The sequence below is a fragment of the Lampetra planeri genome, chromosome 43 (genome assembly GCF_965212315.1).
Source record: "Lampetra planeri chromosome 43, kcLamPlan1.2.h2, whole genome shotgun sequence".
Classification (NCBI taxonomy): Eukaryota; Metazoa; Chordata; class Hyperoartia; order Petromyzontiformes; family Petromyzontidae; genus Lampetra; species Lampetra planeri.
In genome coordinates this window covers 5,100,975-5,113,738 of record NC_136149.1, presented here as the reverse complement: position 1 = coordinate 5,113,738, position 12,764 = coordinate 5,100,975, and the positions used below count along the sequence as shown (strand labels likewise).

Here is a 12,764-nt window from a genome sequence, read left to right as displayed (position 1 = left end):
GGGGGTGGGTGGTGGTGGGGGTGGGGATTCGTCGAGGCGAGGGACATTTGGGCCAGAGGCTCATGCGGAATTGATGAGTCCAAAAATGCATTTCTAAAAAGCCACGGAGTTTTTACTGTAGTCTGGGTGAGTGTCCCCCCCCGCCCCCCCGAATCATTTTTTTTCGGCCCAGGGCAGGGAGGGCCCACCTAAATTTTTAAAGTAAATTATTAATGAGCGAGAATGTGCAGCGCAGCGTTAATTATCAACCCCAGGGAGCGATGCCGTCTATAGGGTAAAAGACAAAGATCCCCCGTGTAGCCTTAACAGACTGTTGGGGCAAGTGCTGCTAGCGAGCACCTATGAAAGTCGGCAAGATACACGATGGGGTGGGTGACCAGCACCACGCCTCACCGCATTTGTGTCCCCAGTGGCGATGTTTACACATTGCACCAGGTACTAATTTGAGGCTGAGTCGGCCTAAGGGAGGCCCATGACCTGTTGAGATAATCGCCACTGGTGTTGGCCGTGAGCGGGAATCGAACTCGGGTCCCCGGGGTTCGTAGCGCAGCGTAGCGCTAACCGCTACACCACCGCTCCCCACATACAAAGACAAAGATCCCCTGTATAGCCTTAACAGACTGTAGGGGCAAGTGCTGTTAGCGAGCACCTATACATACGCACACACATACACACACAAGCAAAACTGCCTCTATACCGTCTCAAGATATCAATAAAAAGCACAACACGCATGCCAATTACACGAATACAATCACTTTCTAGTCCATCGGCTTCTTGGCGTTACAGACAGACCAATGTTATGCAGCCGCAGGAGCAGCGTTTGTTTAAGCGAGCAATATCTGGGAGCACTGGGACCCTCTTGTTCTCTTCGGCTTTCCAGGCTCGTTAAACAAATGCTGCCGTGTTAGCGGATGTTTATTGGCGAGTGCACGCCATATAAACTTGGGGCCCCGCTAATAATGCGGCGAGAGTACGATACCAGCTGTTCTCTCCAACCCGTTTCCCGATTGCCTCCTGCCGTGACCTGCAATTCGACTCTCTCTCTCTCTCCACCAAATCTAGATAACGCCTCTCTCGCTGCGGGTCTTCTGTGCGAGTCTTCGGGGGTTCTCTTTGGCTCTCTTTGCGAGTCTGTGCACCTCGATGCGAGTCTACGGGGACTCTGGTGGATTTTCACCGAATCGCCAATGAGCCCCGCCAAACGTCGGGACACATCTTCGCCGGCAACGTCGCCTTCATCCGTAGACCCACGGACATTCAAGCAATCAATCCAAAATCAGTATTCCATCACGCAGCCATTCCGAGGCGTCGTTTGGGCACTCTCCTCCGAGCAAGGCGAGTGCGTCAAAAAACACGCGAGGCTCAACGCGTGTTTGTGTGGTTTTTTTTTTGACGACAACGAAATCGTGACTCCCACGCCAACAGAAACGCGAGCCTCCCTCGGCTGTCATGTCTAGACGCTCAAGGAGCTCCCCCACCACCAACGCCACCAGGATTATTTGCGGTTTGTTGGAATAGAAGTCTTCTTTTACGCTGACCAAGTCAACGCCCGCAGACAAACACGGGGCCTATTTTAAACCGCGCGGTGAACATGTCGCGTTGCTAGAGGAATGTCGCATTTACGACAATTAAGCATTAAAGACGGGGTCACGCGTGGACTTTGCGCAGTATATCTGGACATGGAAACAGGGGCACACACACCGCACAGATCTCTCGTGAAAGCCTCAACGGGCTGCAAGCGAAGGGATGTGTGGCCAACAGGTAACTCATTTAAGGCTGAGTCGATCTAGTGGGGGGGGGGGGGGGTGGCCCAGGAAAATCTCTGAAATGACTGCACATCTGTGGAAAAGAGCTTTATAGATAATCGGGTTCATCCAATAACCACAAAAAAATATTCTGGAACGGTTCGGACATGTGTCACCGGCTGCTAGCTGTGAGCGGGAATCGAACTCGGTTCGCCTGGTTCGTAGCGCAATGCGTTAACGACGGCGCCACCGTCACGCACACACACACACACGCGAACCACACGTGTGTGTGTGTGGGGAAATGTTTTAATTGCAGGGCGTCGGCCGCATATGCGATTACCACCGCGCGCGCGCGCCGTATAAATCCACGTCGGAATTCTAACAAGCGGCCACATTCTAAGCTGGGCTGAGCTGAGCTTGGGCTCTTTGAGAGGTTTCCAAGAGAGAGAGCGAGAGAGAAGTGGGGGGGGGGTGAAGAGAAGGCCCCGATTGTTAAGTGGAAACAGCTTGGCGCGGATGTGTGAAGGCGTGCCCGTACCCACGGAGGATGCCCGTCGCAAGGCCGCTCCGCGGGAGGAAGGAGTTTTCGTGGCGAGCCAAGCATGTCCGAAAGAGAGAATCTTTCTGATGCGGAGAAAACTCTGTCTCTGATGCGAAGAACAGTCTCCGTCTCTGACGTGGAGAGTGTCTCTGATGCGGAGCGTGAACTCGGCACCGTGGCCCCATCGTCTTCCCTGAGTGCACGACGCACAGACTCTGTGCAGTACACCTTTGCCTGGCAACCAAAATGATGGAAACTGCTAAGCAGGTTTTGGTTGGGTTCTTGGGTGCGCGACCTTCATCTCTAAAGCAGCGACTGTGTCCAGCTGCTGCCGGGCTACGAGGTGAACAGCGGAGGCCAGCGCAGCAACATACCATCATTGTTGTACTCTACTCCTGCGCTCCTCCAACGGATGCCCCCCCCCCCCCCCCCATGCTTTCAACAAACCATGCTTACACACGCGTACCGTGCGCGTATGTAAGCAGTCATCTTTACAGTGAGCCCGGCAAGGATAACGTCGCGTTAAACTTTCGAGAATGCTGTCGAATGAAATCGCAGACGATTCCGTGTGCCCCTTTAGGGCTTGAAGCAGCAACGCCTTTGCCCGTGTTCACGAGCTCACCGGCTCTCTCTGGCTCTGAACATGATGTCGCAACGCGCTTTGCGAGCCTGCTACTGTCAAGCCTCTTTTTGTGGTTTTGTTTCCATTGAGATCAGTAATGCCCAGAGGATTGACCTGGCAAAGCCAGATGTACAATGCTATGCCCGAAAAACTACATCGTAAACGGTCAGTGTGTGATGTGCTGGCTGATGTTTTCCATCTCGTAACGCCAGTCCGCCCCACCCTTGTGGTTTCACGAAAGTCGCCCCACGTGGACGGTGATTAAAACAGAGAGAGAGAGAGCTGTGGAGGGGGCACAACTAAAACGGGACCAAAGGAAACGATAACTTTGACATCCAGAAGGGGAACTGAGCACGGCGGCCAAGACCGGTGGAGCGACCAAAATTGAAGCCAGATCGTTTGACAAGACCGCGCATGTCAGAAAAGCTTAGCGGGTGAGAACATCGCCAGCTCGCAGGGTGTGTAAGCCAGATCGTAATAATCCTCGGTCGGGGGAATGATTTTTGTCAGCCGAGAGACGTTATGGCGACGCCATCCACGTCTAATAAGCACATGGGCCACTGAAAGGGCTGAGATCAAACCTAACGCACAATGAACTGGTGACGGGTCACTGCCCCGCCCCCCAAACAAACCGGCTTCACTCACAAAGCCAAGGTATAACATGTGGACAAAATTTCGATTTAAAGCTTTCGTGACTGCAGGGATTCATCGTCTTGGTTCTTTCGGTAAAGTCACGTAGAAGGGAAATAACGTCGTGAGAATTATTTTATTATGTTTTATTTTTATTATTTTATTATTTCCCTTCTACGTAACTTTACTGAAATAACCAAGAAGATGTGGACAAAACACAAGGGGCAGTGCAGCGGTGATATCAGTGCAGCTCGGTCCTGGCCAAAGCTATTTCGGTAACATAACAATGCATTAGTTCAAGTGCCCACTATTTTGCGTGCAATAAAACAACTGTAGTCCAGAAATGCAGTTCTTAAAGCGCAACTATTGGACGCTTATATTCGTAATAAGGGGTGCGTTGGCCTAAGTTGTATTGCAAGACGACAAGAGGTGGGCTTCGGCGCACGTGGTAAATTAGTGGACGGTTACAACTTAGACGAGTTCTTGTGGCCAACATTTCACAATGTTCACTTTCTCTTCTCGACACGGCTTGAACCTTCAATTACGGATCGATCGCAGTTGTCATGCATGGAATGCACAACGTATCTCAGTGTTGGTTATTAGAGACACGATCATCGGCCGTGGCTATTGCTCTGTGCCGTCATCATCATCATCATCCTTGTGGCAAAGTGGGTGCATTCGTGACGGCAGGGAGATTTAAGTGAGGGTTACACCGACATTCTGCCCACAGCCGTGTGTACAGTAACGCAACGCTTGTGTCAATACTGCCCTGAAGAGCACATTTACAGCACGTTTTAAGTTATATAATAGGCGACGTCACGGGCAATGGACCTTCTTAATAATTGCAGAGGCTAGCAATAACAGAGAAGGGCCATTTCCAGAAACGTTGCCTATTATATAATCTTCCCTCTTCGGGGTAGTACCGTTGACCATTGCGTTTGGAGCTTATATTATTCCAGCTTTGCACACGACTGCAAAAGACAAAGATCCCCCGTGTAGCCTGTAACAGACTGTTGGGGCAAGTGCTGTTAGCGAGCACCTATGAAGGCCGGAACGGCACACGAGGGGGCGGGTGGCCAGCACCACGCCCGGCCGCCTTTGTCTCCCCAGTGGCGATGTTTACTACACACCGCACCAGATCAGTGCCGGATTATCCGAGTAGCAGAAGTAGTTACAAATGCTACGGGCCCCGCACTTTCAAGAGCCCCGCGCTAATTGCTTTCAAGCTATCAATTCCGGTTCAGTGATTCTGCATTTGCTCTATTACTATAGTACTATACTGCCTTAAACTTTTATGAACGACTGTGTGTTTAAGGTTAGCGATTTGTCGTATTTTCTGGCTGTATAGCAAATGAAAAAATACAATTACGTCACTATGCAATTGAAAAATGTTTTTCATAATTACGTTTATTTTATTTTATTTCGGGCCCCTTTATAACAACATATGCTACAGGCCCCGCACTAGCTTCATCCGGCACTGCACCAGATACTAATTTGAGGCCGAGTCGACCTCGAGGAGGCCCGGGACCGGTTCAGATAATCGCCACTGGTGTTGGCCGTGAGCGGGAATCGAACTCGGGTCACCGGGTTGCGTAGCGCAGCGTAGCGGTAACCACTACACTATCGCTCCCCACATACGCACACTAGCAAAACTGCACGACTTTTAACGCAGTGTCACACGCGTTTTTTTGTTTAGCTTGTGTGCAACAACACGCTCCTGCAAGCCATCGGGCGTGCAAATGGCCTAAGTGTCACTTCAATGTTGGTTCAAAGGGACCACCCCCCATCCTCCTGCCCTGTGATTTGTGTGAGCGTTGCGTGTTCCGGGCCGGCCCATCAGGAGGTCACCCCCCCCCCACAACCCTCCGTCCCTCTTAAAGGTGCGCGGTCCCATCTCTTGCAGGTGGATGGAGGTCATTCGCAGCGCCACCAGCTCGTCCGCGAGGACGCGTCTGCTCAGCCGCAAAGACTCGCATTTCACATAGTGAGAGAGAGCGAGAGAGGCGACAGGGCGAGAGGCGAAGAGTGTGAAACGACCTGGAGGAGAGACAGCGTGGCCGCAAATATCGACGCCTTGCTGCCACTTGTGCCACTCAACGGAACCTCGGAGTCTCAAGATCTCCTAACGGACTCGTCTAACCACGCGCACGTTGTAGGCTCACGGTGATGCCATCACCTTTAACCTCCCCCCCCTCGATTCAAGAGCGGAAGCAGGACTTTCTTCACAATACCGGCAAATCGCCCGATGAAGCTGGTCGTTGAAATCGCCAGCGAAACGTCGTTCACTCTCAATTTTAAATGTCGTGGGGGTTTTACTTTCCAACACACAAGCGGTGTGCTGAAGTAGCAACATCGGCACGCTCTGTTTACGTGACAACGCCTTACTAATTGGCCGTGTCGGGTGGTGGTGGGTGAACGACACGTTTACATTTACGCAATCTAACCCATAAAACCATTATTACCCTAGCGAGTCTCACCGGAGGCGGCGAGTGTGTTGGGCAGGATCGGGGTGGGGTTTGTGGTGGGAGAAAGACGGGGATGATAACACTGTAACAAAACCATTTTTTCGCCATTTTTTTTGTTCCTGGGTACTAAGTGTTATTTTCTAATTGTTTATGCCTCAAAAGTACAGAACATGGCTATTATTCCACGCAAACTTTGCTTTTGTGACCAGGACAGTGCTATTTTGAAATGTACCTATTTTAAATGAGAAAACGTGTGCATTTGTGTTATTCCTTCACACAAAGTCCTGGCCACAAAAGCAAAGTTTGTGGGGAATAAGACATTTTCCAAACTTTTGAGGCATTACCCAGGAACAAAAATCGTGTTACACAGTGTAACCCAAACCTCACTTTAGTACCCACCAACGCTACAAATTCCCGTGGAAGCCATCGACCCTGTTTTGAAGCGTAATCTACGAGCTGAACACAAAACATATGCAAGCGATCGTAATGCGCTATCGAGTTCTAAAAGAACAATTGCTCGGTTGGATATTCGCTGCAGTCGAAGCTGTCGTGGGTTAGAGAGCGATCGTGTTCATCCCGAGGCAGGGATTCAAACCCTCGTCCGCTCGCTCCAGCCACATCGTGTCCCCATCCCCTCGGCTAGAGCTCCTCCACGCAAACAGACGGCCACGTTACTTCTACAGAATGCCCCGCGATCCTGGCCCCATCTGCCCCACACCCACCATAGAATCAAACTTAGCCCCACACCCACCAGCCCATCCCCGAAAGTGTAAAACTAGATTTTAGTACTCACACGCGCGCACACAGACACACATACAGACACATACAAAGACACACGCGTACACATACACATGAGACGACGGTTGCATCATTACAGTTTCAGCTGTATTGCTTTTTGGATTTCGAGGTGTTGTGTAGCTGGCCAGTCTACCCTCGTCTTTTTTTTGCTTTGCTGTTTTTGTTTTGCACGGATGTACGAATTAGCACGCTGGCTAACGGTCAAAGGCCAAATCAATATACTGCCCGAATGATCATTGCTCATCTCCGGTTTACAGCCTTAAACCAGTGGTGTAAAAATACCATATGGCGAAGGCAAGTCTTCTCCATGTGAGAACCAACCGCTGACCTCTCCAAAACAAAGTTTGGTACTCGTGTCGATCTCGGAGGGGTGATGGGCTATAAATGAACTCCCCAAACCAGGATTTGAACTCGCAAACTTCCGACGGTCTGGTCGAGTAGCCGCGCGCTCTTCTGCTAAGCCACTCGGGTCAACACGTCCACTTGAAATACGCAAGTATTCGGACGCTACACAAATCAAATCGTCATTTCATATTGCAATACGTCAAGGCAATGCCACCCTGTACGCACACGTGGGGAGTGGGGGGGGTGCAGCACTTGCAGCTGTTGGAGCAGCTCGTGTTCACAAAGCAACGTCTCTGGCACGTTCACTTCCCTGGCACCAACGCGGTGGTCGCCGTTTAGTGGATACTGGGAAACGTGAACGCGGAATGCAGCCAGGCATGACGCGAGCCACACCACACCACCCGCCCCACCCCTCCTCCTCCGTGTGTGTCGGACCATGAAATGAGTTCTCACCGATGGCACTTGCCTCCACCACCACCACGCTCGTTTTGGAGTGCCGAGGCACGCGAACCGTTACCGTTATCGATAGGGCCAATCTGTGTTCCCCGCAGAACGTGGTCTTTGGGTGACGGTCGTAGAAATAAAAAGCGGTCAACGCGAGGAGGAGCGTTAAGAACAAATGGTGACTTTGGCCATGTGCACAATGGTTAACACGCTCGTTACGTGACGGCGATTACAGTTGATGTAGAGCGCACCCCTGCAGCCGACTTGCAGCTTGCGTTGGCAAAAAACTTTCGCAGGGTTCGAGGTTATTATTTTTTTTGCAACTTAAACAAGAGCTATATGAATGTTAATAATACAGAACAGTATTTCAATCGTTTTTTTTTTTTACAAATATTGTTTGCATTTCTCAAACTCCATGGGCAGAAAGTCAGTAGGTGTACACTGCAATGTGTTGTCACTTGCTTACACTTCCCTCTATCTTGTGCCAACATGCTGAGCCTATGCCACATATCTCTTGCACCAATCTCTTATGTCATCCAGCTATTTTCTTCCTCTTCTTCCAGTGCCCTCCCAATAGTTTTTTTTTATTTTCCTGTTGTTCTCCATCCTGCATGGTGCCCAAACAAGCGGTTTCCTTCTTGTGTTCAGCCATTTCTCGTACAAAAAATATATCTTTGTAGTTGCAAACCTTGGACTTAGTTACCAACCTACTTTTAATCCGACTGAGTGCTCTTTTTGTAATAAGCCTTTGCGGACTAAGAAAATTTGAGATTTCTTTTCAGTCCCTTGAATGAAATGCCATTTCATGTCACATTCTATTTTTTAAAATCCATTACTTTAACTTACTAAACAGCAGCCGTGTTATCAGATTTTTTCCCCACAAATATAACCATCACAGCTCCCATTCAAACTTTTGCAAACACAAATCGGGCTACCATCTTCTTTAGACACAGCACTTTATAATTTATGGCAAGGACAGACAATACCATGGCTGTTTTGAAACAGGCCAGAAATGACCAATATCAAATGCGGTGTCGAAATCGCTCAATAAAGTTAGTGGACTTTTCAATGTTTAATCATTAAATGGGAAAAGCGTCGGATTGCTTGCAATGTTAAGCTGGTATATTGCGGTACTTACATTAACTGTGTTTTTTTAAAGCTATTCCTTTGCAATCGTGTCAGCCTTGCAGTAATTTAATGCAAGCGCGTGCATTTGATTAATCTGTAAAAATGTAAATACAACCACTCATGGATATTGTATGCATTTCATTAATAAGCTTAAGTGGTTGTATTTACAATTAAGACTGCTCGTTTTTTTCCAAGCACACGTTGCCATTAATAAACTATGCAACACATTTTATTCGGAGTCGGTATCAACTTAATTTGTACGGCATTGTATAAATGAAACCATATCTTCGTGAAGTGTTACCGTGAATATTAATCGAGTGCATCTCTGACAGGGTGTACTCCCATTTAAATTCCACGCGTGCGTGCGGCCCAAACGACCGCATTTAATTACCGCCTTCAACTAGGCACATTTGAAATTCCAAACTCGATGAATGAAGTTGCACTTTTGTGTCAGAAAATCTCAAGTATTCCTTTTCCAACCTCATACAGCATTTATATATTACCTCCAGCCGCCATCTATAAAGATATGACAACCATTATCCAGGGCTTCAAAAAGTGTAAGCCTATGTGAAGTGCATAAATAATCTTACCACATCCACAAGTTCATTTCAACTATTGTACCGCATGTTTGGCAATTAACAAAAAAAAACACACGTTCGGACTTATTTGCTAAACCAGAGTAAAAATATATAAACAACGCCAAGAGTAGCATAGCATCTTTGTAAAAGAATCATTTTTATTGTATATTGTACCTTGTGGTGAAATTGGTAACGGGTGAGCTTGATTAAAATTTACACAACAAAAAAATACAATTTGGCCAGTTGAAGCATTCAATGTCTCAATCCCCACACCAACAAAGCTCTTCCATAAATAAACCTTCGATGGGCACTTTCACAATGTGATCATTGCACCCAAAGGCTGCCTCCCCATTCCCGGAGCGCTGATGGATGCTGTATTGTTCAACCTCAGAAACGACCTAGAGGTGTTTCCCAAAGCATAGAAATTAACTTAAAATTGTACCATACAGTGTACTGAAAATAAAAGTGGAAATGCATACCACGCCTCGCCTATGCCAGGAGCGATAGAGTCCAACCACAGCAGTGCTTTCCCAACCTTTTCTGAACCCGAGGACCAGTCTACCCCCAAACTAAATTTGTACAGACCACCAAAAACTCCACGGTGTTGTGAAAAACTAAAATATCTGCTAACAGTTCCACGGTCCACTTTGCCATGGCCTGTCGGGAGGAGCATCAGTGTGGTTAGCGGCACCACAAGGTTGGCAAAACCACTCCTCGAGCATCCGCCAGTCTGCCGTTTTTGTTACTCGGGTGCAAAAAAGTTGAACGCTCTAGGCTATGCCAAATTTGCGGTGAAATATTTGTTTTATTCAACGGGAAATAAATGCAAAGGGCTAATGTTAAATTGACCTCGTTATAGTGCAACTTAACTATTAAAGCCCCCTTGAGACTGGTGTTAGACCATCACCTTTTTGGGGGTGTTGCTATTTTTTTTATTTCATGTGGATTAAAATAGGTTACATGTTTAAATCAAGACTCTTGGGTCAAAATAGCTACATTTTCTTACACAACAAAACTATTTTTCAAATGACAAAACTTTAAGTGTTCAGAGTTAATGTCATAATAAAGCGAACCACCCATTCATCCACCCTATCTTCTTCCCCGCCCCCCCCCCCCATAAAATAAATGCACTATGTATACTGCGTCAGTTTTGTAACCAGAACTAAACAAAAAGTAACTCTACATTTCCTTTACGGTTGCAGGGCATATAAAGACTCTTGTTTAGGCTGATTAGAGCATGAGTAATTCTGCGTTTTCTAAAAGGGGAAGCACCTTTGGACAGGATGAAACTACATTTGCCATTTAAAGTCTGAAAAACTGGCAAATTACCCTTAAGATGTGGGCTTCGGACTCTTAAAGAACAATATATATATATTTTTTCTCTCTCTCTCTCTCTTTAAATCTGGCAGACGCCAACAATCTTGTTCAAGTGCCCAGGGCTCACCAAGAGATGGAGACAGGAGAGGAAAAATAAAACTCTACGATGGCCTCGTCACACAACGATTACTTCCGTCCCAAGGCCAACCCACAAGCGTCAAGAAGGGCCCGTCGGAAACCAATAAGGCAACGGCCAACTTGAGCTCCAACAGCCAATCGAAGCTGGTCTTGCTTGGGAGGGGGAAATAAAAAAGTTATAACGTCATCAAAACGAGAACAGCCCCTTTGTGTATGGCCCTTCCCCCCCCCACCACCTCCTATCGTTTTCATAATTTGGTCAAACCGGTGCTGTCTGTACGTAGCAATCCAGGCAGACCCAGCGAATTAAAAGTTAAAATATTCATGCACGCTTTCGTTTTGTCTCCAGCGACAGAGGTTTGCGCCCGTCACAGGCCAGGTGCGTGGGCCAGGGCGGGTGACGGGGGGGGGGTGATAATTTATTGCGCTCTCATCACATGGCGAGCCTTGGGTTCAAGGCCACACATTGGGGGCACGGAAAAGGAAGATAGCCACTTGGCAAACCCGCTGTGAAATGCAAGCCATCAACTTTAACATGCCACCAGTGTTCCAATACTGTACACCATTATGTTACACCGCATACATTTTTTTAACTCTCTGCTGATATGGCAAACGTGTAATGAATATTAGCCTACAAAGTGTAATTTTTTTTTCTATTTTTTTTTCTTTTTTTTGTAAAGCAGAATATATGTATTGAAACTGCCGAAAATAACCCCTACACAAAAATATGTTCACGTAATCATATACCTCATATACACAAGGAAACAAAAGTAATCTGATCAGCATACAAAGTACAGTAAATCTAGAAAAAAATACTAACGATGAGTGAGTTGATGTGATGGGTCACATGGCAAGATTTACCTGTCACTGGCTACCAGCCCTGATTTGCATATTTACACTTCAACCTATGCATGTGTTCATGTACATTTTTTTACCTACAGTTTTACATGAAACTGACCGTTTGTTAAATAGAAAATCAGGTTCTAGGGCACAGTTGATTAGATGACTTAATAACATCACTAATTGCTAGATTATATTTTATCAGAAAATTATGTCTTGTTTCGCATGCTGAGTGATTAGGCAAATTACCTTACAATGGGCAAACAATGCATTGTAGGATGCATTAGTTATTTTTAGGTGTTTCTATTCTTCGATTAATATTAGGAATGCGAAGATTCACATTAAATTGTTACAAACTTTAAAGTACCCAAGAACATATTTTTATTAATGGTCTGACCACATTGAAAAGCACAGGCGCATGCTTTTTTTTATTTAAATAAAGAACCATTTTTACATACTTGTTTTATTAACTTATGAAGGGATTATTCTAGCATATACCCAAGAGCAGAGAATTTAATCAGTGGGAAAGAAAATGTGATTTACGAGTATTTGAAAAAAAGAAAAAGTACATATATACACATTTTAATATACTGCTATCAGATTATTTGCTTAACGAGAGTAAATGTTAAATAAGCACGTGGTGAAAAATGACCCATCAGCTCTGTAAAGTGTGTCATCACAAATAATGGGGCTGGTGCCAGTTTGTGCCAAATCTCAAAAGACGTCGTCGTTGTTGGTGCTATTTTACACAAGAATAGAAGTTTGTCCTGCCACTATTTGTTTTGTTTATCTCTGCACACTCACTCCATTCGCACTTGCACGCACGCACGCCTGCATGCTCCAAACAATTCTCCCTCTCTATAACACCACCCTGGCCGGCACAGGCACTGTTGACACCTGTCCCCCCCTTTCAACAACAAAAACACATGCCTTAATTTTTTTTATACAGGATCGAACGTCACAAGTCCCCGTTTCATGATGGCATTCCCCAGGTTCTTACGGTCGGTCACAGCCACCCCCCCCCATCCGCGTCACTGAGCTGGAGATGCTCCTGCGGTATTTGAAGAAAATCTGTTGAAAACAGGCACGCACACAGGAAGGACACGTCATTATTCACTGCGTCGACCTGAGCGCAACAGCTCTTCCGAGTCACTGTCACATAAAGATGGTAAA

General features: G+C 46.8%; 2 protein-coding genes across 2 annotated transcripts in view; one reads left to right on the top strand and one right to left on the bottom strand.

The window, feature by feature from the left end:
- LOC144732519 (FERM, ARHGEF and pleckstrin domain-containing protein 1-like) overlaps positions 1–8,950 on the top strand; it is a 101,954-nt gene extending 93,004 nt beyond the window's left edge. Inside the window, 1 exon segment of the mRNA XM_078613926.1 lies at positions 5,442–8,950. Within this exon segment, the coding sequence (XP_078470052.1) occupies positions 5,442–5,523 (82 nt within the window). The 3' untranslated portion in view covers positions 5,524–8,950.
- Positions 8,951–9,433: 483 nt separating this feature from the next.
- Positions 9,434–12,764, bottom strand: part of LOC144732618 (serine/threonine-protein kinase 25-like) — a 38,299-nt gene continuing 34,968 nt past the window's right edge. The window contains exon 11 of the mRNA XM_078614114.1: positions 9,434–12,662. Within this exon, the coding sequence (XP_078470240.1) occupies positions 12,623–12,662 (40 nt within the window). The 3' untranslated portion in view covers positions 9,434–12,622. The remainder of the gene's footprint in view (positions 12,663–12,764) is intronic.